Source organism: Larus michahellis, chromosome 4 (assembly GCF_964199755.1).
Source record: "Larus michahellis chromosome 4, bLarMic1.1, whole genome shotgun sequence".
In the NCBI taxonomy this organism is placed as follows: domain Eukaryota; kingdom Metazoa; phylum Chordata; class Aves; order Charadriiformes; family Laridae; genus Larus; species Larus michahellis.
In genome coordinates, this window is record NC_133899.1 from 39575492 (window position 1) to 39600408 (window position 24917).

General features: G+C 45.2%; 1 protein-coding gene across 1 annotated transcript in view; it reads left to right on the forward strand.

Moving 5' to 3' along the window:
• The window catches only part of ASB2 (ankyrin repeat and SOCS box containing 2), a 33138-nt gene that overhangs the window by 4439 nt on the left and 3782 nt on the right, over positions 1–24917 (forward strand). Inside the window, exons 2-9 of the mRNA XM_074584130.1 lie at positions 2279–2559; positions 4123–4227; positions 9121–9287; positions 9930–10085; positions 12085–12330; positions 15157–15328; positions 20236–20797; positions 24662–24815. Coding sequence (XP_074440231.1) covers positions 2315–2559; positions 4123–4227; positions 9121–9287; positions 9930–10085; positions 12085–12330; positions 15157–15328; positions 20236–20797; positions 24662–24815 — 1807 coding nt within the window. The 5' untranslated portion in view covers positions 2279–2314. The remainder of the gene's footprint in view (positions 1–2278; positions 2560–4122; positions 4228–9120; positions 9288–9929; positions 10086–12084; positions 12331–15156; positions 15329–20235; positions 20798–24661; positions 24816–24917) is intronic.

Here is a 24917-nt window from a genome sequence, read left to right on the forward strand (position 1 = left end):
TTTCAAGGCTGTTAAATACATCCTTTATTGTTGCAAGTCATAATGTCAATCTGAAACCTGCTGGGCTTCCCTTTACCCTGAACTCTTCCCACTTCTTCTGGGGTGTGCTTGGAGTCTGAGGTGGCTGTTGATGTGGGATATATCACCATTTCTGAAGTGAAACGCTTAAATCCAAGATTTTAAGTTGCTTATGGCTTGATTCAAGCTCTTTCAGTTTATTTAAACTCTGTATTAGTTTCTTTTTTTAAAAATTATGGTTAAAGAAACAAACATAAGCATCCTGACATGCATAGATACAGCTCTATTGCCATTTGTATGGTTGGACTCGATGATCTCAAAGGTCCTTTCCAACCATAAAGATTCTATGATTTGGTGAGCTACCATTTCCTCTAGGTCAGGACCATCTCTTGGCCGAGCACGCAGCAGCGAGAACTTCTAGAGCAGGGCAATCTCCTGGCATGAGGCTCGTGGCATGCTGGACCCTGCTGCCACTGATGGGGGTGCCTGTCCCTGGGCAGCCAGGCTGCCCCAGGCACTCGACGAGGTGGAAGAGCTGAAGGCTTTGCATCCAGTGGCGCCCAGCGTGGTGGGAGGCAGGTTCTGAGCAGCAGGAGGCTGGGCTGGCTGTGCCAGCCTCATGTGTGTGGCTCTGCCAGGTGGCCCGGCTTGGCCCATGGCCCAGCAGGGCTGTGGGGAGCTGGAGACCAGCCCTGCTGTGGCATCACTGGGGCAGGGAGTGACAGCCCCCAGGTTGGGCTTTGCTGGCTACCCCACAGGTGCACTCAGCCAGCCCCCCCACCTCTCTGTGCCTGGGGGACATGCTTCCACAGTACCTTTCTGCTTGATGCCTGTCCACAGGCTGTCCACAGGCAGCCTGTAGCCATTGCTCTTCATCCCAATGTTCTCCATGATTTTACACAGTTCTTGCTGCCTGCTTATAAAAAGCAAACCTATGCCCCCTTGGCTGTCATCTTCAAGGGAGACCTTATCACCCTCTACAACTACCTGAAAGGAGGTTGTAGAGAGATGGGGGCTGACCTCTTCTCCCTGGAGACAAGTGATAGGACGAGGGGAAACGGGTTCAAGTTACGTCAGGGGAGGTTTAGATTAGATATTAGGAGACATTTTTTCACTGAAAGGGTTATTAAACATTGGAATAGGCTGCCCAGGGAGGTGGTGGATTCACCATCTCTGGAGATGTTTAAAAAAAGGGTAGATGGGACACTGAGGGACATGGTTTAGAAGTGGCTCTTGTCAGGGTAGGCTAAAGGTTGGACTTGATGATCTTAAAGGTCCCTTCCAACCTCAACGATTCTATGATTCTATGATTCTTAAAAGAGGCAAAGTTTTTCATCTTCCCCCATGAAATAAGCCCTTGGCACTTGAACACCAGTGGCCAGAGTGCTCTCTGGCATCCGGATGAGATCCTGCTAGAGCATCAAACTATTCATGGCATTAGTACTTCCCTCTCACTGCTGGAAATACCTCAGAATTTTGGATTGTCTTTGCCTTTCTTGAGTCCATGCTGCAGTGATGGTTCACAGTCATTCTGTGATTGCTGAGTGTGATGTTTCCCCGTTCTCTCATTTCCAGCTATCAACCACCAGTTTTTAGAAGAGAGTCTGACTATAAGTCTTAAAGCTCATGACCTTGAACGTTGTTCTGTGAAAACCAAAAATCAGAAGTGAAACTGAGTGGTGTCTTTTTGCTCTCCTAGATGAGTGAAACAAAGAAAGACACTTCAGAGAATAGCTTTGCATGTTGCTTAAGAGATATCCAGATAATGGTGGAAAAAATTGCTCTATGAAATCTCTTTACACTTCGTGGTGGAGAACTTGCCCTTGCAGAAAACCAGCAAACAGACAGGCAAACCTCTTCCCTTAATTTTCTGCAATTAGAGCAAGAATTAAAATCCAAAAAAAACCACACAAAAAAAGATGTCCATTGGTGTTCTCCTAAATTCATTTGAAAGCTGTATCTCTTTAATCTTAGGTGGATTTCCTTTACCTATTTTTTTCTTGAACAGTGGTAAGCAGAATAAGTAGATAAAAACCTGCCTTGCTTGCAGCAGCTCCCTTCCCTCTTTCAAACACCAGCTAAATCAGTTACTTCTAGGTGACATAAAGTTCATTAAGTTTATATAATGTTCTCTCCCCGGTGAAGCATTTCTGAAGGGTTTTCTGGTCGGTCTAATCAGAGCTGAACAAAAGCACAAGATAGTAGTTGAGTGTCTTTCTTTCATTTTCCAGATTTTGATGATCACATTTTCCTTTTACAGGAAAGCAAAAAAAAAAAAAAAAAGGAAATAAAAAAAATGGCTACAACGGCAGCAAATACTCAAAGACAAACGATAGGCTGTGAGGAATACAGCCTGTACAGCAGCTTGAGTGAAGACGAGCTTATAAAGATGGCCATCCAGCAGAGCTTGGAAGAAGACCCTGCGGGTCAGCCAGCTGCCCAGAGCCACCAGAAGTCGATGGTGGCAGGTCCCGGCGAGGTGGCCGTCCCCAGCCACGCCAGCAGCCACAACCCGCCCTACCGCATCTACCCATGGCAAAGGTGAGTGAGCACCCGCCTGAGCCGTGCCGTCCCTGCAAAACGAAAACAATTCCCTCGTCTAAACACGTGCTTTCTAATTAGCTTTACTGGGCGGCTGCTCTGCGAGTCTGTCATTAGCTTGAAAGCCGGAGTCTGCCATAAATGCGATGAGGTCAACAATTTACGCCCTCACGTCAAAATGAGAAATTCCTTGATGTTGACTGTTTTGAGGAACAAATAAAATAAGAAAAGGGGCACTGCTACAAGCTCTCCTGAACGACAGGAGCCCTGCCGAAGCCAGCGGCTCCTTTCCCCCACTGGGGCACACTGTATGCTGAGCTTAAGTTTCACCTGAGAGGGAATGCAGCATTTGTTACGGGAAAACACAGGAGAGAGGCCAAAAACAGGCATATAAAACAGTGTGAGCTGGCTACCTTTTAGATGCTGCAGTCTCTAAAGGATGTAGTTATTTCAGATAACTGAAATAACCTCAGATAACTGTGCCTGACCTCAAGCACACCGCTTGCAGCCAGGAGCGGATCCGGATACCAAAGCGTGGCGGCATCCCCTTCCCCTGTAGTGCTGGGCTGTGGGTTACAGAGACCTGCTGACAGTTTCAAACCCAGACATTGTTCTCCTTTCGTTTTCTAAAAGGCAGATTTCTTAAGCGGGGGGAGGGAAGGGGTTACAAAGTCACCCCCAAACCAAGGAAAAATATAATTTTAAACTTTTTTTTAATAAGCTGGGAGTAACTGAAGTTTTGTTCCTCCTTCTATCTCAAAACGCTACTCTCCTCTAACTCCTCACCACCTGTGACTGTCTGGTTTCCAAGGCTGGGAAACTGGGGACAGCTTGAGGAGCAGTAAGCATGTTTGATAGCTGCAGAATCGGGATGCAGACAGTCCTGCTCCCACTGAAGGTTGCTGCTTCTTGGTCTCATTACTTGTACTGTCTGCTCTGCTGTGGGGACCCAATATGGGGAGAACAAGGGCTTCCCTGCCCCTTTGCTCCTGTTCTCCTTGGGGGTCCTTTGGCACCTGCTATTTTGGCAGCATCCGCAGTTCTGTGCATTAGCCTGCCCTGCCTTTGCCTCAGCCCAGCAGCTTTTGACCTCCCACTGCAGGAAAAAATCCTTGTAGCTCCAGATCTGTAGCATTGCTGAACTCTTCTGCCACTGGGGGAGAGCTGGGCTGGAAACGGAGGAGGCACTGGGGGGCCCTGGGTCCTCCTCCGCCTCCACCACCACCGCCAACCTGCTTGCGTGGCACTTTGGAGGTGATGAATGTCATCTCGCCTCGTGCCCGCTTCCTGTGCGGCGGGGGTAGGGTTAACCTCACTGTTGTCTTATATGGTCATTTGAATCCCCTGACGCTTCCTCAGAGGGCCAAAAATAATCTCGAGCCGAGCGAGCAGCTGAATCCAGTGCCGAGCAAGCCGTGGCCATCTGCTTTTATTCAAAGCCCTGACCAGCAGGCTTTCTCGCTCCGTCTCCGTGGATGCGCGTCTCTGTTTCTGCCTCAACATGACCTGTTTCTCCTATTCGGAGTATTTCTCCTTATTTCATTCATGTCATCGCCACTCCAGATTGGCAGCCCAGCCGAGAGGCCGTGCTCAGCCGTCCAGCTCAGGGGCTGCCTGGGGGGTCAGGCGAAGGTACGACGGCAGCCTCTTCAGCACATCCCAGCCCATGTAAGTGCCTCCCTCTCCCTCTCCTGCTTTCCCCCCGCGGTCAAAACAAGCCTCGCTAACCACTCTGCCCCCCCGGAGCCAGCTCTTCTAGGCAGCGATGGTGTCTGGTGGGGGGAAATGGTGGTGTTCACCTGGAGGAGGTCATGACCTGCTTAGAGGGGTCTTGCTGGTACCTGCACTGCACCCTCGCTGCCTCCCCACTCTGCCTTCCCACCTCCCATGGGCCAGGACCAGGCTCTTGTGGGTGACCCACCTCCAACGTCCCTTGTTCTCTCCTCCCTCTTCATTCCTCTCCAGCGAATGTGTCCTGGGGACTCTGGGTCATTCGGTAGCTCTGAGGTGACAAGGACAGCAGGGAAGCGATGCCTGTGGTTTATTTATACAGGCTGACTCCTGTATCAACACAGTAGATGAGGCAGGCAGGTGCTGATAGTAACTCCATTGGTATTAAGTTCACGGTTCAGCAGTGGGGAAGAGTGGGGAAAACAAACATTTTATTGCAGTATAAAAAAAGGGGTGAGAAAGTCCAGTCCTTCAAAGTAAATATTTTATAAATGCTCCCAAAATGCCATGCCTGTTCCCAGCAATACCTGCGCTGTCCTGCCGCGCTGAGGAGGGCTGCTGGGGAGCCGTGCCACAGCTTGAGCCCTGCCCAGGGAGGAAACCAGCTTGATTGACTTTGATCCTCCTGGCCACGTTTTGCTGTTGGCAGAGGCCGTCAATAAGCTTAGGTGAACACAGTCATGGATGAGGAAAGCAGACGGGCAAAGGGGTGGCCCCAGCTCTGCCCAGTGCCCGTGTGTAGTGGAAGAGTGTGGGACATGACGGGTTTATTACAGCTCTCTGAGGGGCTGAGTAGATGCACGCACCTGCCTTTAGCTACCAGATGAGGAGAGGAAAGTTGGAGCATTTCTCTGGGTCCTGCAGAAAACCCTTCCCTGCCTTTTTTATCTACCCAGTTGAAATCCACTTTGTTTTATCCATCTCACAAGTCCCTCCCTGGATGCATGGTTGCAGTGACTACCCCTCCACCACTCTTTTTCCTTTCATCCCTCACCCAGCTCTACAATCTGCCCCACCTCACCCTGCCTGATCCAGGCTCGTTCCCTGGCTCTCCACTGACGCTGCCCCCGCCCCCCCCCCCCGACTTTGTGAAAACCTCTTTTCTGCTGACACGTGAAGCCTCCCTCACCTCTGCCAGCTGCCATCTCCCCTTGGCCACGCTGAAATCGCATCCTCTTATTAAGTGCTCTGCACACCTTGCATGCCACTCTCCTGCTCTGGGTGCGATGACTGGAGGACAAGCTTTTCTTCTGCATCAGTAGTTCAATAGAGTTCAGCCCACAAGAAGGCTGGGATAAGGCTCCTCTGCTGCCAGGTGAGAGCAAAAAACATGGCTGTGAAGCCACAGGAGAACATGATGGCATGACTGCCTTATAGCCCTGGTCTCAGAGCCAGGCAGGGATGATAGTTGGCTTCACCCGGGGAGAAGTTGTTCTTTCTTTCTGCCTGCATCTCACCAGGCTGCCAGGAAAAGGAGCTTCCTGAACATTTCTGTGCTCCACTGAACCTCTTCTGCAGCTCTCAGAACTGACCCCACCATACATCTCATCAGCAATGAGTATTTATTATCTTGGCTGCTGGCCTCTGAAATGCAATAATTCTTCTGATTCGTCTATAAGGTTAAGATTTCATCACATTTTCAGGCTTCCTCCATAGTTCTAATACTCATTTTTTCTGCATCTGGCAAAATACAAGCAGCAGAATGTGTTGTTATTTTGTAACAGCCAACTATGAGCCAGGCAGAAAACAAGGATTTCACGTGGAGATTCGTTAAACTTTCTGTTCTGATCTGGAATTTGCTTGGCTAAAGCATCTACAGCCTGGTCCAGCAAGCCCCCTCATTTTACTCAGGAATCATTTAAGGTCAAGGAGCCTGACAGAAGTTTGCTTCATTCAACATCTGAGGGCTTAGGCAGAATAGTAACTGATTCTTCACACATTTTTAACCCTACCACAGATCTGAGGTACCCTCTGCTTTCCCAGAGGCCTCACCTAAGGTGATCCACCTTGTATTTGCCGTGTGCCAGCCCCAGGCACAGCCTCCTGCCGTGGCCCACCTGGTGTGCAGTAACTCATTAAGTGCTGGTAACTCTATCATGTGCCCAAATCCGGAGGTCGCAGTGATCAGCCCTGTGTGTGTAACATGAACCTTAGCAGGGAACAACAGATGGCTCCAGCAGCCTTCTGCCAGAGGCTTTCCAAGACCAAGATCCCCCACCTCCTCCTCCTCCTCTCCCGGCCAAACACGCCAATTGTTGCTGCTAACTGACTTCAACAAAATGCTCAATTCCAAACGCCTATATAAAAATCTATTATCTATATAAAGCTAGCAATTTTAAGTTTAGTCCCAAGGGTACTCTGAACAGCATGGAGATACAGCAGCGTCCCTGGGACTTCAGCCCAGCACTTATCAGAAGGTCAGTCGGTTCCTCCTGGGTGGGCTGTGGCCAGGAAGGCAGCTGCCCGCTCTAGCTGTTATCTCCCCAGGCAAAACGCCTGGCTTCATGTCCCATATCTTCCCCAATTCCAGTGTTGCTATTTTTGTGACCCTGCTGTCTTGAGATCACTGCTTACACCTATAGAGAAGGAGCGGGTGGCACTAACTACTTTCTCATGTGGGAAATGGTGTCTTTTCCCATTCCTTGGTACACCTGTTGTGTTCAGCTGCTTCCACTCCAGGCCCTGAGAGTTTATCCTCAGAGAATCAGCTTGCTGAATTTTCTTTCAGTGCTAATATCAGTATTTATTGCCCAGATTGTGTATGTCTGGGCAAGCTGAAATTAATGACGCTTGTGTGAGTTTCACACTGTTGGTCTCTCCAGCCCCTGCAAAGCAATGAATCCAGTGCTGCCCCTGTAACCTGCACTAAATGCAGAGGTCATAGCAATGATCTGCTTTTTGAAGACTCCTGTGTTGAACTGCCCATATTTTTCTGTCTCTGATCTCACTCTGTTGTGGCATTTTAGACCTTCTGTTATGAGCAGAGTTTCTGGTTGTTCCCATCATCACTGTCCTGCATGACCTTCATCACACGCTGTATTCCTGCCCTGGTGATGCTAATAGTCTCTCTGAGCATGCACCTCCCTCCCCAGTCTCTCTGCCTTCAAGGCTGCAAGATTTTCTCTTTAGAGTTAGTTCAAACCACAAACTCTCCTATGTTTTCAACACCTTTTTGTTCTCTCGCTCTGAAAATATAGCCCACATCCATGTTTTGCGATTCCCCATTAGAACCAGGAAAATGCTTCTTCCTTTGCTGCATTTGCTGTCCTGGAGCTTAGCTGTTTGGTGGCTGCCTTCTCTCAGCACAGCTCTGCCACAGCAGGACCAAGCGCTAGCACTGGAATCATAGAATCATAGAATTGCCTAGGTTGGGAGGGACCTTTAAGATCAAGTCCAGCCAAGTCCACCACTAAACCATGTCCCTAAAGTACCACATCTACATGCCTTTTAAATGCCTCCAGGGATGGTGATTCAACCACTTCCCTGGGCAGCCTGTTGCAGTGTTTGATAACCCTTTCAGTGAAGAAATTTTTCCTAATATCCAGTCTAAACCTCCCCTGGCAGAACTTGAGGCCATTTCCTCTTGTCCTGTCGCCTGTTACTTGGGAGAAGAGACCGACCCCCGCCTGGCTACAACCTCCTCTCAGGTAGTTGTAGAGAGCGAGAAGGTCTTCTCTGAGCATCCCATTCCCTGCTGGAACAGAGGAACCCCAGGCCCCACTGCAGGCACTGCTGAGCAGTGGTAGGGTGATGGCCAGGCAGTGCTGTGACTCCAGCAGGACCGGGAGCCCCACAGCAACTCTGCTGTTGCTCTGCAAGAAGGACTGATGTGCCCTGTCAGCCCTGCTCTGCAATTGCTCTTACAGAGCTCAGAGAAATGGGTTGCTGCCTAGGCTGTGGGGAATGCCTGGTTGGCAAAGGGAAGGCTGATCAGAGCAAAGCTCCCTTGTAGGCTGCTCATTGTGTCTCACTTCTGGCTGCCATGGAGCACACTTCATGTTTTTTGTAGACTTTCACAGTGATCCTCTTCTTGAAAGCTTTTGAAGGTCTATAAAGTCCAAAGCAGTTATCATTTCTGAAAACTTGAGTGCTCAATGCTGAAATAGCAGCTGGGTGGCTCTAGGGCATGGTTATGAAGGGAAGCTCAAAATTTCATTTTGGTGGGTGGATTATTTTTTTATTCCTCCCTGGCTGGAGAGCTGAGACCAAGACTGTAATGTCCACATGATCTAACCAGAGCTCTCCCTTCTTCATAACTGGTCCAGCTAACTTCTGAAAACAGGTTTGCGTAAGAAAAATAGGAAGTATCTTTAAAACACAAGGACAAGATTTAGGGAGAATTTCTGCTTTAGGGCTAAGCCACCTGCAAATCAAAGTTAAAATTTTCTTCAGGGATGAAGAGGGGCAATCCTCTTCAAAGCTGATCTTGTTTAAGAGGTCTCATATGGAAACACCTCACCACATGGGGGAGTGATGTAGTTACCACAGCCATGGGCGCTCATGGCAGTGTACAGAGCATGGGTAGAGCTAGTCTCCCCCAGCTCCAGATATCTAAAATATAAATGTTTATGTCAGAGATTAGTCACACCTACACTTTCCTTACATTCCAAGGAAAGAGATCAGCACCTCCAGCCAGTGATTATTCTGCTGTAAATGGCCAAATTAGAGCAGACAAATTTTACCTCTGCAGGCCCTGTAACAAGACACGTTAGGGCCACAAATATTATATAGGCTGTAGGGGTTCACTATTTTGGACAAATGATATAGTTGCTGAAAAAAGTTTATCAGTAATGAAGGAAGCAGTAATCAGATTTTTATCTTGTTTTAAAGAGAACTTGACCCTGTAGTGGCAGCGATCAAGGATGGAGATGAAAAAGCGGTATGTAACATGATGAAATCAGGAAAAAACCTTTCTCAACCTAATAAGGACGGCTGGATACCCCTCCATGAAGCTGCATACTATGGCCAAGCGGGTTGCCTGAGCCTGTTGCAAAAAGGTCAGTGAAGTTAAAAGTAATTCATTACAAAAAGGAGAACACCACGAATAAACTAAAAAGCAGAATTAGCAGCAGCCCAATCCTTGCCTGGGATTGTGTGTGAAGCTTTTTTTCAACCTCTCTGAGTGTATATTAATTTCACCTCCTCTTTGAGAATAGGTTTGCAGACTGAAGCCTCTAAAATTTAGGATCTTCAGGAGAAAATGATCTCTGGACAGATCTTGCCAAGCCCTGGATTTCTTACCCTAAAGCCTTGTAGCTGAGCTCTTGGCTGTTGCGAGCCGCTGGGCTGCTAATATCAGCAATTACCCCTCTTCCCACTAGCTGGAGATCCAGCCCAGCACCTCTTTGCTGGTGATTGAAGGTGGTTAACTACTGTAGGCTGTTTTCAAACTGCTACTCAACAGCTTTCTGCATCACTAGTGGCCAGAGCTGAACATTTTAATCTGAGCCAGTGACTAGTTTAGATACTTAATCTGAGTTACATGGGCTTTATAGTATATTCTTAACCTTGTTCATGGTCAAGTGAAAGAAAAGAAGGAATAAACAACAAAAACTCACCTCAAACTCCAAGGATTTTGACAGGTGATGGTGCTGTGCACTAGGTGCCATAATGACTCTGGGCTCACCGTTTCTTCACAGCGTACCCTGGCACAATCGACCAGCGCACACTCAACGAGGAGACAGCTCTCTACCTGGCCACCAGCCGGGGCAACCTGGACTGCCTGCTCACCCTGCTGCAGGCTGGGGCCGAGCCTGACATCTCCAACAAGGCCAGAGAAACGCCGCTCTACAAAGGTGAGAGGCTGTGTTTCCAGGGATGCTGAGCAGCACCTTCTGGCAGCACCAAGGGAGAGCTGAAGGATCGCTTGTGGCGTGGGGCTGAAACTCAGCAATTACCTCCTGTTTTCTTCCTCCCTTCCTTCTCCCTTCTATCTCCTATGCCTGACCTGCCATGCTACAGCCTCTCTTCTCATCCGCGTCAGAGCTGGGATTAGTGTCTGCCCTGCGGGGTGGGATGTGATGCTAAGGGTGGTGTTGGGGTGATGCTTAGCAGGGGCCCTTTCAGCACAGGGCGTCCACACAATGTCCCAAATTTAGGGCAAGCCGGGTAATACAGGAATATATATGCTTTTCTAGACAGCAGGACCTAACTAAGATGTGGGAATATAGTAATTGTAGATGTGCCAGTGATTCATGTACTGTGTGGGCCAGGCCAGGCTGTGTGCTATGGGAGATGCATAAAGTTATAAACAATTCAGTAAGGAAGACAAAGTATTTAACATCTACATACAACTTTGCTGCTGGTCAGAGAGAACACTTACTTTAGCATTACATTCATGATTTCACAAAGATTCCGAGAAGGAGCTGATCTCTCACACCTTCGTGTCCCTCTCACTTTTATTGACTGGTCTTGTCATGATTATTTTTAGTGCTCTAAAATATTAAAAAGTATATATTGCTGGTTTCGACAGTAATCTTGCCTCCAACTTTGCATGTTTGGCACTAGAGCTGCTCAGTTTAAAATGCTTTAGTTTTAAAATTCTGGCTTATAGTCAACAAAGGGAAAGCTGTTCAGCTGCGCATTAAACACACAGTAGTAGCGGTAGTAGTAGCAGTAGTATTACTCATAGTAATAATAATAGCAACAATAATACCAATAAAATGAAAGAACCCTTTAGCCAGAGAAAACCTGTTAAGAATGTGCTAGTATCGATGCAAAAATCTTCTGGTCTATCCTCCAGCAAGAAAAAGAATCAAATAATTAGCATAACAAATTACTTATCCCCAGTATGGAAGCAAATTAAACTCTGCAGAGCTATGCATAGGTAATTACAGCAGTGTCTAATCAGATAGTTGCTTTCTGTACACATAAATTACACCTATGTATGGGAGCAGAAGCTATGGCGATGTCCCAAGGGAAGAATCAAACCAAAAGACAGGAGCTCTGTGAAAAGACGACACTATTATTTCAAAGAAGAAAAAAATCAATTGCTACGGAATGTGCTGGCCTCTCTGCACATTGCAAAACAAGTGCTAGTTGGGGTTTGTAAATGTGGCTGCTTATTCTAGGTACCATTGGTTTGGGGTCCCACAGTACAGATGTGTAGGAAGCCTCATGATTTGGGATTCAAAAAGCAATGGAGCAAATTGGTAGAATAACCCCCAACAAAACACTATTAATTATCAAGAAAATAACTTTAGTTCAGGATGGTCCTGAACGATATAAATTGTTGCCAGCCGAGAGAGAGCTACTGACTCACACCATTATTGTTTGCTAAGCATCCTTTTTGGGAGACTGTTTGCTTGGGCTTTTTTTTTATTTTCTTGTCTATATACAGCTTTATCAGCAGTCCAAGGCAGTGAGATACAGAGTCAGTTTTTGCACAGAATTTTGAAAAAATGTGTGCAGGTCACGTGATTTCTGTAATATGTTTGTTCTTCATAAATTACCTCCCGCACCTTGTCACCTCCCTGTGTCACTGTGGTGTCCGGTTGGTACAAATGTGCTGGGCTGGATTCCCCTCAGTCCCACACGTGATACTTAGCCTCCCCCAGGTCACGCTTGACGGTTGGCGTCACATCCTTTACCACATCCTTTGCCACATCCTTTGCAAGCCCCAGACAATGTCATTTGGCAGCAGCCTTGGCCCTCATATTGACCTAGGTGGATCTTTGATCTTACTCACTGTGGCCTAATTGTATTATGTTACCTTATGCTACATGAAATGGGTACCACAACACCCAGAATCTTTCAAAAGCTTGTCCTAATCACTTCGCTTTTTCCCCAAAACAGCCTGTGAGCGCAAGAATGCAGAGGCCGCAAGGCTCCTGGTACAGTACAACGCTGACACAAACCATCGTTGCAATCGAGGGTGGACGGCTCTCCACGAGGCTGTCTCCCGAAATGACCTGGAGATTATTGATATCCTTGTGAAAGGGGGTGCCAAGATTGAGTCTGCAAACGCCTATGGGATCACTTCTTTATTTGTGGCGGCTGAAAGTGGGCAGTTGGAAGCTTTGAGGTACCTGGCAAAATGTGGTGAGTACAGAATGTGCTTTACTCATTTCATTCTTACTATTCCAAAGTTCCCATTATTTCTCCCCTGGCTCAGTTTTTCTGCCTCTGGAGACAAGGCCTAGCCTGCAGAGGTGCTGGAACCCTGTTGCTCCAGATGGCTGAATTGTGTAGGGTCTTTCAGAGAGCATGGTCTAGACACACACGCTTCTTCAGCGTTCACTCATGGTCACTTACTTTGGGAAGTAATATGGTGCTCTCTACTCACATTGAATGTGGTGCTCTCTACTTGCATTGCCTGACAGCTTTCAAAATCCGTATTGCTGCACACTTGTAGCCTAAAATCCAATCAGTCATAGAAGACAACTGTAGGTGGCAATAGATGGCAGAAGCTGAACATTAGCCAACCCCATCTGCTCATGAACATGTGCAGTGATGGGCAAGGTTAGCTCTCCTCCACTAATTAACCCTGCCAAAAATAGATAAAGCACTATTGTATAGTTAACGGATTTACACGAAGCAGAAGACAACCTACTCTCCTCATGTGGATATATTCAAACATATAAACTGAGCGAATTTGATTCTAGTTTATACTAAACCCACCTTTTAGTGCTCCACTCATGTAAAACAGCTTTACAATAAGCACAACATACTTTACTATTTATTCTGAGGCATATTTTATTTCCACTATCGGCTACTATCTTCAATGTAGGTAAGAACTGGGTCCTGCACTTCTGAAACAAGAGCCAAACAGTGATGAAGATAAGAAAAACTTCTGAAGCAGTTAGTATGGCTAAGAAAAATATGAGAGTTGGGGAATGAAAAAAATGTGTTCTGCTGTCCAGCCAGCATTGTCAAGTCAGTTTTATATGAGCAGTTAGTCCATCATACTGCCTACAATTTTAGAAACTAAGCCAGAATGTGATTTGTGTTTCAACCTAGATAGATATTAGGATTTCCTTAAAGTTCAATTTTGAGAAAAATACACAGGAGAAAATCCAATAAAACTGTCCAATTGTTTCAAGCCCTGAAAAACTCCTCTGAGAGTTCCAGCAATGATATCACTGCATGAGCAAAGTTCATCATAAAAAGGGTTTCTTTTTCATTTCTTTTTCATTAGGAACATAGTCCTGTGTTATGTGTTGTCACTGCAATTCTCCTGATGTTTCCAGCTACAACATCTTCAAAGGGCCAAACACAACACAGATGTTTCGGCTTGGGGTGAGAGCACAGGGAAATGTTCTCTTTGGCAGGGAGTTTTCATGATCAAACGGGTGACTGATCGGCTTCTTTATTGCAGTTTAGAAGCAAAACTCCAGTGAACTGTCATTCCCATTTAGAATACACATAGAGCAGCCTTTCTGAGGACACCATGGTGCAGTACATTACAGTCGAAACCCAGGTTTTCAGGCCTTAAATACCCAGCACAGACAACACCACGTTCTGAATAGGTTTTGGCCAAGTATTAGGTGTCAGTTTATTCTTGCGTGTTGTTTATTAAGCCAAGAACACACTAGACTTCAAGAAAAAATGCTCCAAAATAATCTAGTAGCTCATTAGTAATATTTATCCTTTTTTTGTTGGAAAAACTTACCATTTGGAGCCTAACTTCAACCCTCATGAAATGAAGAGATACGGCCTCAGGTGTTGAGCTTTGAAATGAAATATTCATTGACTAAGGCACAACCAAATAAATGTTGATTAGAGTTGTTGCTTGGTACTCTGCAGATATCATGTTATAGGGTCCTATTTTAGCCTGGATATGTACTAAAAATTAAAACATAGTATAAATAGTATAAATGTACTTACAGTGTGAATATATAGATTATAAATAATATGTATAAATATCAATAGAATCACAGAATCATAGGACCATAGAATCATATAGGTTGGAAAAGACCCTTAAGATCATCAAGTCCAACCATAAACCTAACACTTCCAAGTCCACCACTAAACCATGTCCCTAAGCACCATGTCTACCCGTCTTTTAAATATCTCCAGGAGTGGTGATTCAACCACTTCCCTGAGGAGCCTTTTCCAATGCTTGAGAACGCTTTCAGTGAAGAAATTTTTCCTAATATCCACTAAACCTCCCCTGACACAACTTGAAGCCATTTCATCTCATCTTACCACTTGTTACTTGGGAGAAGACACCGACCCCCACCTTGCTTTCAGGTAGTTGTAGAGAGCAATAAGGTCTCCCCTCAGCCTCCTTTTCTCCAAGCTAAACAACCCCAGTTCCCTCAGCTGCTTCTCACAGGACTTGTGCTCTAGACTCCTCACCAGCTTCATTGCTCTTCTTTGGACACATTCCAGCCCCTCAATGTCTTTCTTGTAGTGAGGGGCCCAAAATGGGACACTGTATTCAAGGTGCAATAAATATTTATCATATGTACTTAAACACAGAATTTTGGAAAGCACCTATTGAGATCATCTACTCCAAACTCCTGCTCAGGAATAGCGTATATACATAGTTTAAACACATTAATACTAATGGAATTATTGTGTCTAAAGAAAAGGCCATGCTATATAAAGAACAGCACATTTTAAAGTTTTTTGCCTTGGAGCTACAGCTGAATGGAGTCTGGATTCATGATTGGGAGCTAATGGCTGCCACCCGTGTTAAACCCTCCCTCATAAATTTCACAGCATATTAAAAGCCAGTGGAGATCTATGATATAACTGTATATAACTGATAAGACTGTATCACCTCTGGTATGACCTCATTCACATCCCCATCCAGCCCATTTTATAGCTCCAGTGTCATGGAAATGTATGTGTTCGTTCAAAGTACATTTCTTCCGTCTGTTTTTAACCTTTTGGTGCTATAAAGATTTTCTTCCTTCCTAGGTGCTGATATAAATACTCAAGCCAGTGATAACGCCTCTGCTCTTTATGAAGCCTGTAAAAACGGACACGTACCTATTGTGGAGTTTCTTTTGTCCCAAGGAGCAGATGCTAACAAAGCCAATAAGGATGGCCTGTTACCTCTTCACATAGCAGCAAAAAAAGGGATTTGCGAGTAAGTTTTAGTTCATTTCATAGTTTCATCTTTTAGACAAGAATGCAAAGTCCTTATGAAAAGGAGAACGTAATGTCCTAGGTCCAATTCTGAGCATTGCGAGCAAGGGAGCTGCCAGTTGAGAATGCGGCTTTCCGCTTGTGGAGCTCAGGTTGGAAATTAGAAACTGAAGAGTGTGTTTGCGGGTTGGGATGGATGAGATGGGGTGAGCAGGAACGTGGGGTGCAAGATTCCTTTAGCTTTGCCAAGATATCACCTACATAACCTCACGTATCTTGGAAGTGAATTAAACTGAACTCCACAAAATTTGCTTGAGGCGGAATAAAAAAGCAGGGGATGGAATAAAAATGGAATAAAACATTAAAAAAAGGGGGTGGGGTGGCGGGTGAGTGCGTGTGTTAGTCCTCAATACATATTGCAGCATAGTTTGCAATCATTTTCCTACATGAGCCTATTGTAATTATTCTTCACAGGCGGAACATGCTCCTTTCGTCTCTGATGTGTTCAGGTTTTATTGACAATAATTCAGATGCTGACAGCGGGAAGTGGTTAAGTGAATCTCTAGGGCATTAGTGAGATTGTTGCTAGAATATGGTGTCCAGTTCTGGTATCCTCCCTTTCAGAAACCTTTCAGGAAATTGGAAAGGCTTCAGAAAAGAAGTACAAGAATTACTCACGGTCTGGAACATACACTTTATTAGTGAGTGATTAAATGACTCTTAAATGTAACAGACAAATGCATAAAAAGATCCAGTGGTTTGTTTCTGAAACGAAACCAGTTTGGTATAGAATTGAGGACATTCTTTAAACAGTGAGAAAAGTAACTAATGGAAAAAATAACCAGGAATCAGGTAGATATGCCAGTCCTCTGAAATAAAGATGTTTTAAATAAAGATGTAAAGGGGGAGAAACTCTGCTAAGCCTGCTATAAAGGATATCAATTTAGAAGATGCTGCCTGGGGATGGGACTGTTGGACTGTCATGTAAATAGTGTTTACCTAGTTCTTTCAAGACCTGGGACACTGCAGCATGCTTCTGAAGAAGTCCTTAGCATTTACTTCTGATCCTAGAGCAAGTATTATCTCCTGCCTTTAACCCCTTGCTGCTGGGAGGGCCAGCGACCCACAGCTATTTTTGCAAAACACAGTCACATCTTGCAGTGACAGACCCTTTTGGTGACTGTAGTGGACTCTCCTGACTATCACAGTTTCTAATAAAATCCTTTCAGCAATAGTCGAAGGAGAGAGCATATCCAACTGCAAAGACTGTTTCTGGGTAGTAAAGCTATCTTTGCAAACAACTGCAAGAGCAGATTCTTATATATTTTACGATGTCTGAGGAATGAAAACTTTTGACAGCGCTACACCTTCCCATAGCATCTTTTGTCCTAGCGTTTAAGTCTACTTGGGAATCCCAATTAAGCTTCTCAACTGACTTTGATAGACCTTAGACCTGTGGATATTCACTTTCTGTAGTTGGAGTAGGCCTGCTTCTTTGTGCAAGCTGTGTATTCCAGAGGGCAGCCCATTGTGAATTTAGGTAATGGGTTAATATGCTCAGGGCATGTACATGAATACCTTCCATAGGCTATTGCAGCCATGGTTCAAAATTTTCTCCGGAGTTTGAGTTACAAAGACATTTTCTTGAAAATAAACATATTTAGACGAGAAATGTGCCAGAGACAGAACCCAGCTCCAGTTGTTCACTTTCAAAAAAGTTCATTTGAAAGTACAATAAGTTGATCTGAATCCAATTTGTACGTAGAGTCTGGACCAGCTCTCTGAATCTTTTCCTCTCCTCAATAGTTCCACGTCCTGACCTGAAAAGTAATTTATATGTAAACTCTGCAACCTGAGTCTATCCCCATGTTATGAAAGAAAGGGCCTGATTGAGACCTCACATCCATTATTCCCAACACCCAGCAGCACAAATGAAACCAGAATTCAGCCCAAATGCTGAGTTCCTTCATTTGTAAAAGACTGAGCACAAATTTTTGTGCACAACTGCTGCAAACTAAGTGCAAAAGAAATAAAAAAGGAAAAGATCTTCTCTTATAAATATTTATCTAAATGACAAAGCTTTAGCCCAATTGGCTGATCATTCTTAATTCCTTTGGTATTCAGTAAAATAACACCCTTCACGGTGACCTCTCTTTGTATTCCTGCAGATTTAATACGTAATTCTGCAGGAATTCCACTCTTCAACTTTTTGCCAGAGCACGAAGGCTCCCTACCATCAAAAAGCCAAGAATGTGGTCCCAAGGCTCAACTGTCAACTCTTGTTGCTGGGTGTTTGTTTATTTTAAATGACACCTTGTCAACACTGACCTGAAATTCATAAGGGTCATCTCATCAGCTGTAGGACAATCGCAAGCAGTCATTTAACTCCTTCCCCCTTGGAACTGAGATGCTGAGAAGGGAAGACTTTGTGAAGTGTGGGCAGATTTATTAAGTAAGCACAAGTCATTAAACTCTTGGCATGCTTGTACTAAGGATGCTCTGCCTCCTGCTCCATAGAATTTCTAACAAATAGAAATCATGGAAGCAGGTGTCAGGGATAAGGGGAAACTCAGCACTATTTCAAAACTGTACGTGAAGCTCAGCCGACTGACAGGTGTAGGATGTGGTCTGGCTTGTTTGGCTTTGGCTGCCTTCACTTGAGGTGCCTTCTCCCTCTAGACAGACTTGAAAGACTGCAGAGGTGGAGGCACAATGTTACTGAACCAACCCACTTTGGAGGATGAGGAAGAGAGATAGGCTCAAGCTGCAAAACTTGATGTTTCCTGCTTTTCCTCTCAAAATAAATCTGGGGTACAGGGAGTGTACTGAGGTCTGGGACATTGCAGCATTGGGATGCAGAGCACCCCTGTGGTGAGATTCAGGTCCTCCTTGCAGAAAGAAATGATGCAATGCCTCTTTAACTCAGACGTGAAGAGCTGGCTGAAGCACATATGCTGGAAGGAAAGAACAAAACAGACCCTTAAATCTTCAAAACAGTTGATCATGGGATGACTAATGCTGGCACTTGGCATGGTGTCCTCATAATGCTCTGTGCCCTTTTTGTTATTGTGGCTCTTGCAGAACATTTGCTAACGGTGGGAAGTTGCCAGCTCACCAGCACCCAAACCTCCTGCTCCCTGGTGAGCGTCACAGCGCTGGAAGATTAGTGAGGCTGCGTGGAGAAAAAAACCCCATGTTTAATTTCCCAAGATATTTACATAATTTTAAAAGCCTTTTTGTTTAAAAATGAGATGTAGAAGTAACTTGGAGACATCAACAGTCCATTATGTAAATAGGAAGATAATCCTGTAAAATGTTATGCGTCTTCAACTCTTATTTCAGCTCCTGGGAGCGTTGGAGGCTCAGTCTTTCACAGGATCATTCCGTGCATCACAGACAAAGGTCTTCCTGAGACTAGTGCTTATATTTGGCTTAGTTCATTATGTAAATATATGTTCGAGGGCCCAGTGTTGGGACCAGCCATTGCAGTCAAGCTGAAGATACACAGCATTTTAAAGGAGACACGCTACATGGTAGGAAACTGAGCTTTGCATGTTGATGTGTTAGAAGAGCTGTTGACTGCTAGATAGAGGAGTCTGCATGGGAGGAAGAAGAGGAGGAGAAGGTGTGTTTAGCTTTTTGGCTCCCACAAGTTCCTTTTTAGATATCCCTCTCTCCGCAGGCATTATATAGGGAGCATGGGCATCTCCTGAGACAGTAGGCAGACTCACGTTGGATTGTCCCTAGGCTCTTTCTGGAAGTAGCTTTATCTTGTTTGCATTTACAGAATCAACCCAGTGCCTTGGCTAGTCCATCCAACTTTATGAGCAGGAAATAAGGGTTTAACCCATGGGGCTGGTTATGCAGCTCCAATGGCACCTATGGAGACATAAAAATGATCACAGATTTGTGACTGCGGGACTCCTGTACATCATATATTTGAACTTGACATTATGTAACGAGAGCAGCTTGATTTATGTTGCTGTGTTTAAGGCCACATCACACTTTCCAATAGCAATCCCTGATTACTCGGGTTTAGGACTTGGCTGTACTTTTTTTCTCCTTGGGCTAAAGGATGGAAACCAGCCTGGAAAATATTTTTATTTCTTTTTCTCACCTTTCCTAATTGCCTTTTTGGCTCCCCATGATCTGGGTTGAACGTTGATAGCCCCATGGATTTGCCACAGCCAAAAGCCACACGGTGAGGGCCCCCAGGATGGGGATCAATCCAGGGTAATAACTGAATTGTAAAATCTGTGGGGAGGCCTGGGAACCGAATTTGGTTGTTTATCCTAGCTCAGTCATGCAGAGGAAGGTTTGGTTTCACCCCCTTTCTGGCTTCAAGGCTCTTGCTGTGGCTGGGACCCATGAGGCCTACCAACATCTTGTGTTGGCACCCTTCTCTGCCGAGCAATAAAGCAATCCTGATGGAGGTGGTGAGATACAGCCTACCTGCTGGCACCTCAGGCCATGCACCTGTTCCTCCAGTCCTACCCACAGCACCATGATGAAGGTGCAGAACTTCTGGGAGATCCTGGCTGGGTGTCTGGCATTTGGGCTGTGGCACCTAAGAGAAGTTACAACAGGGTAGGTGAGGTGCCAGCACATGGTCTCTTCCATCGTAACCACCCCTGTAGCTGCCATTACCTCACAGAAACTGGGTTATAATTCAAAAAAAACCTTGTTCCTCCATGAAAGAGGGAGTCACAAAACTAACATTTTTGCAAGGTAGGAGCATAAGGAGTTGTTGGCAGGTTTCAGGTTCACACACTGGTTTCTCTCAGAGAGCTGGTCCTGTGCCCAAGTTAGCAGGCTCTCTCTTATGGTTACAACCATACAGCTACAATTTGCTGTATGCTTGTAGATCCCCTAGAGCTCACTGCTGTTCACTGACTCTCCACCTGGCAGGATTGTCTCCATGCTGATCCCTGTGACTAGCCGCACCCGTGTCAAGCGTAGTGGCATCAGCCCCCTGCACTTAGCGGCTGAACGCAACAATGATGACATCTTGGAAGAGCTCATTGATGCTGGCTATGACGTCAACACTGCCCTCTCCAACGAACGGTCCTGCCTTTATGAGGACAGACGCACCACTCCCCTCTATTTTGCTGTTTTTAACAACAATATCTATGCCACGGAGCTCCTGCTGCAAGCTGGAGCCAACCCCAATGTTGACCTCATTAACCCATTACTCATCTCCATCCGCCACGGCTGCCTGAAGACCATGAAACTGCTCCTTGACCATGGAGCAAACATTGATGCCTATATATCAAGCCATCCCACCACATTTCCGGCAACCATCATGTTTTCAATGAAGTACCTTTCTGTGCTGAAGTATCTCCTGGATCTGGGCTGTGACGCAAGTTCCTGTTTTGAGTGTCAGTATGGAAACGGCCCACACCCTGCATTAAATTACAGACGGGACAGACTTAATGATCCTCAGCTGTCCAAGGAGCCAACCATAGTACAGGTAAGCACTACCTTGTCTACCTAAAGTACTTCTGAGGACCTCTCATACCCGTGTATCTTCACAACTATAATGTATTTTTTCTCCCAAATTTCCTGTGAGAGAAGATGCCTTTATTCCTACTTTATTTACAGGAAAAAAAAGGCTCAATAAGAGTGTATGAATGTTCCAAGTCCATGTTCAATGACAGCAGGAGGGTAGGCAACAGCTGCTGTGGCCCTAGCTTGAATTTGCAGTGAATTATAGCCATCTTGACAGCCTTGCCATCAGATCTGCAATATTCTTTTCCTCTGGACCTGAGGTGCCAGGCATGAAGCATGTTTTCTTGACAGGCAGTGTCATATGGGTGGTAACATATGGGCAGTAGCATATGGACAGTAGAATCCTGCTTGTTTTATTTGCCCTGTAAGATTTGTTTTGTCTGATATGGAATTTAATCTCCTGGTTAAATTAAAATTGTCTAGTGCTTCATTTTATGCGTGTAAACTACTGAATGTAAATAGTTGCAATTTCTGAGTCTACTGGATAAGCAGCTCTTCAGAGAGAGTGTAAATCAATACATTAGCTATATGACTGTACATTATATTTGAAGTTCTGAAAAGAGATTAGGAGATTTAGATGCATGATTTCGTATTTTCAAAGCCACTTACAGATTTTAGATACCCACATTTTACGTGTGTATCTTTGCAGTCCTTTCCAAAGCACAGCTGGGCTCAGCTTCCTTTGGGCTGGAATTGGACTCTCAATCCCTTAAAGGACTTTGCAGAATCTCAAATTACACTTCTTTTTCATTTTTTTTTCCTGTTCTCTGTATGTTGACTCCTTCCAGTATATCTCAAACAAAATCCGACCCTCCAATCAAAATTTGCTACCCTTCATCATGCAACACAACGAAGAAATCCCAGCACGGCAGTCTTTCCATTTTGCAAAGAATCAGGGAAGAAAAAAATCAGCTTCTAAAATATATCATCTCTATGATATAGAGAATATGGTTGCATGTAGAAAGAATAGTGGGCTGGAATTCCAAGGCAAGGAGAGAGGGTTTGTTTGTAGCCCTCTATGATATCCTAGCCACTCAAAACCAGTTCTGTTTTGACCTATTTAGGCACATTATTTCCCTCTGATTCTCACCTAACACTACTTTTAGTGCCTAACAAAATATTAGGTCACTCACAAACAGAGTCATCACCTCAAAGGTCAGACCACATGAGGCAGAGGTAGCAAAAGCTGTGTAAAATTATATCTGTGCCTAGTGAGAGACTGGTGAGGGACAAATGCATACAGAGAAAAAACAATCCCTTCTCTCCAATACTTTTTTAAATTTGGTTCTTACTGCTAGGAATTTGTCTAATAAAATTAAATCTTGTATAATGTAGCTTCATGTATAGTTGTGGTACAATTTGTATTCTGAAATATAGAGGATCTTATAAACTGTAGCCTTCTCCACACGAAAGATGTGCATTTTTTATTTTCTTGTATAAGATGACGTAAGGATAATAAATCTGAATGATTAGTCTTTATACAGTAAAGACTGTGAGCTACTGGAAGTGGATTTGAAAAACGCATAACTATAAATCATTAGTGTTGCTACTAAGTTAATGTATCCTGGAGAAAGTGAATGCAGAAAAATGGTTGCTGTCTCACTCCACGTTTCCACAATTGGCGTGTCAAAACCGTGAAGGTGGGCAGTGAAGTATCCTACTGCCGCGAGAGGGCATTCAGGGGCCCACCGAGACTGCAGGCTCGGAGTCACTTTGTCCCTGAGTCAGTTCCATTGCCTGTAGTTGCACATTTGCATTATGTGGCTCCGTTTTGCTGTGGTTCTTTTCCTGCAACATGTTTTGGAAAGTTCTAATTCCAGAAAACATTTTTGTAGGCTGAAGTTGTAAATAGGGAAGAGGAAAAAAGGCAGGCAAGGTCTCTGGCAAAGACAAGAAGAGGAAAGCAATAAGATCCAGTGTTTTATTGCCCTACACGTGTCCTCATGTAAACTCTGACAAAGTGGAGTTACTGCTTGGAGGTGTTAGCGCAGATCCCCAGTTTGCACATCTTGTGGATAACTGCGTGGCAATGGCATATGCGCTAGAGAACAACGGCCAGATATACTAAACTGAACTTCCAGGTAGGAAACTGGGTTGTCCACTGGCATCCTCCCCACATTACTGTACCTAATTTTCCTGAGAAACATTACATGGTGATGCTCAGTGAAAAAAATAAGTCAGAAGTATAGTAAACACCTCTGTGAATACTCTCACCTCAAATAAAATGGCCTTACAATTTTCTGCAGCTTTATTCTTTCCTAAGTGAGCTAATATAATTTTATTTCTGAATAAGCATATCCACACAAGAGTTTAATGCATTTTGAGTTAGGGCTCATGCATGTATAATCAAATGTGATCTAGTTACAGGAGCTTAAACTGAAAGAGGGTTAAGCTGGTGCATTATCTTTCACGTTTGGGGTGGGCTTGGAGGGTGCCTGCAGACAGTCACAGTGACTAAGCTGATGGATGGTGCTTAAGCCACCATCATTCAATTGGGCTCAGCCACGTGCCTGAGCTCTTATCCACACAGCGTGATTTAATTCATCTTAAATTTTCTGGCTGCTCACATGCAGCTAAGTCCACAGATACCTTCATCATATGCAGCACCCTGACCGACATAGATGAAGCTGTCTGGTATAATATGCATATTTAGATTAAAGCGGGAAGAGAAGTCACTAGTTTTTTGAAATGAAACTGCTTAAAGTCAGGTCCTTAAGTCTATTCCTCAGTATCTCCGTAAGTAGCCCTCCATGCAATGGCTCTGAATACCCTACAGCTCGCACTGGGGGCAACAGAAGATTTGCTTGATCCAGGACTGAGTAAGGCTCCTCTAATCATAGAGTCATAGAATCTTCATGGTTGGAAAGGACCTTTGAGATCATCGAGTCCAACCATACACACACAGAAAAAAACCCTTACAATCTCTGTCACTAGACGATGCCCTGAAGTGCCAAATCTAGACGTTTCTTAAGTACCTCTAGGGATGGTGACTCAGCCACCTCCCTGGGCAGGCTGTTCCAGTGCCTGACCACTCTTTCAGTAAAGTCATTCTACCTAATAGCCAATCTAAACCTCCCCTGCTGCAACTTCAGACCATTTCCTCTGGTCCTGTCATTATTCACCTGGGAGAAGAGGCCAACACCCACCTCTCTCCAACCTCCTTTCAGGCAGTTGTAGAGGGCAATGAGGTCTCCCCTCAGCCTCCTCTGTCCTGTATTAGGCCCAGGATAGTTCTCCCATGGGTGAGTAAAACTGCCTGGGATACATCTCTGCAGAGCTTTCTCCAGGCTTGTTTCTAGTGAGGTGTTTGGTCCCCAGAAGTTGCCGATACCAATGGGTTCACCAGAAGTGGGAGGTGCTGTGCTCTGCTGAATCTCCCTCTTTCCCTAAGTCTCCTTTATGCACAGTTGCCCCGCCCAAGAAAGGAAAAGGACCCAGCGCGCTGGGTCATAGCGCCCTGGGCTGTGTGGAACTTTCAGCAGCTCCCTTACTAGCTTGGGGCAAAGCTGTGAGCACTTCTCTGCCCTCCCATTTCTATGGAAGCAGGGCCTTTGGACCCTGTAAACAATTCAGCATCCTTTCCATGCTCCAGAGCAAGGACTCCACCAGGGCTTTGTGTCCTCATGTGCTTGTAAAGAGGGGATTCTGCCCTGAGTTGCAAAAAAAAAGAGGCTTTAGTTGAAATTTTCTGACAGGAAACTGGTAATTGCTCTCACAGCTGGTAGAAGGGTGGGACAACCAACGCAGAGGGGTTGTTGCTATCATTGCAGTATCCATGGGTACATTCATGTCCCACTGACGGTAGTCATTCTGTTTTTCCTTGAAGTTTTGTGAAATGGTGTCTACTCCAGAGATGAGTCGCTGGGCCGGGCCGATCATCGATGTTCTCCTGGATTACGTGGGTAATGTGCAGCTCTGTTCCCGGCTCAAGGAGCACATTGACAGCTATGAGGACTGGGCTGTCATTAAAGAAAAAGCAGGTATGGTCACCCAGGAGAGAACCTGGCAGAAATAGTCCCACTATTGGATTCAAAACCTCAGATACCATCCCCCCTTATTATTCATCCCTTAAACTTGACAGA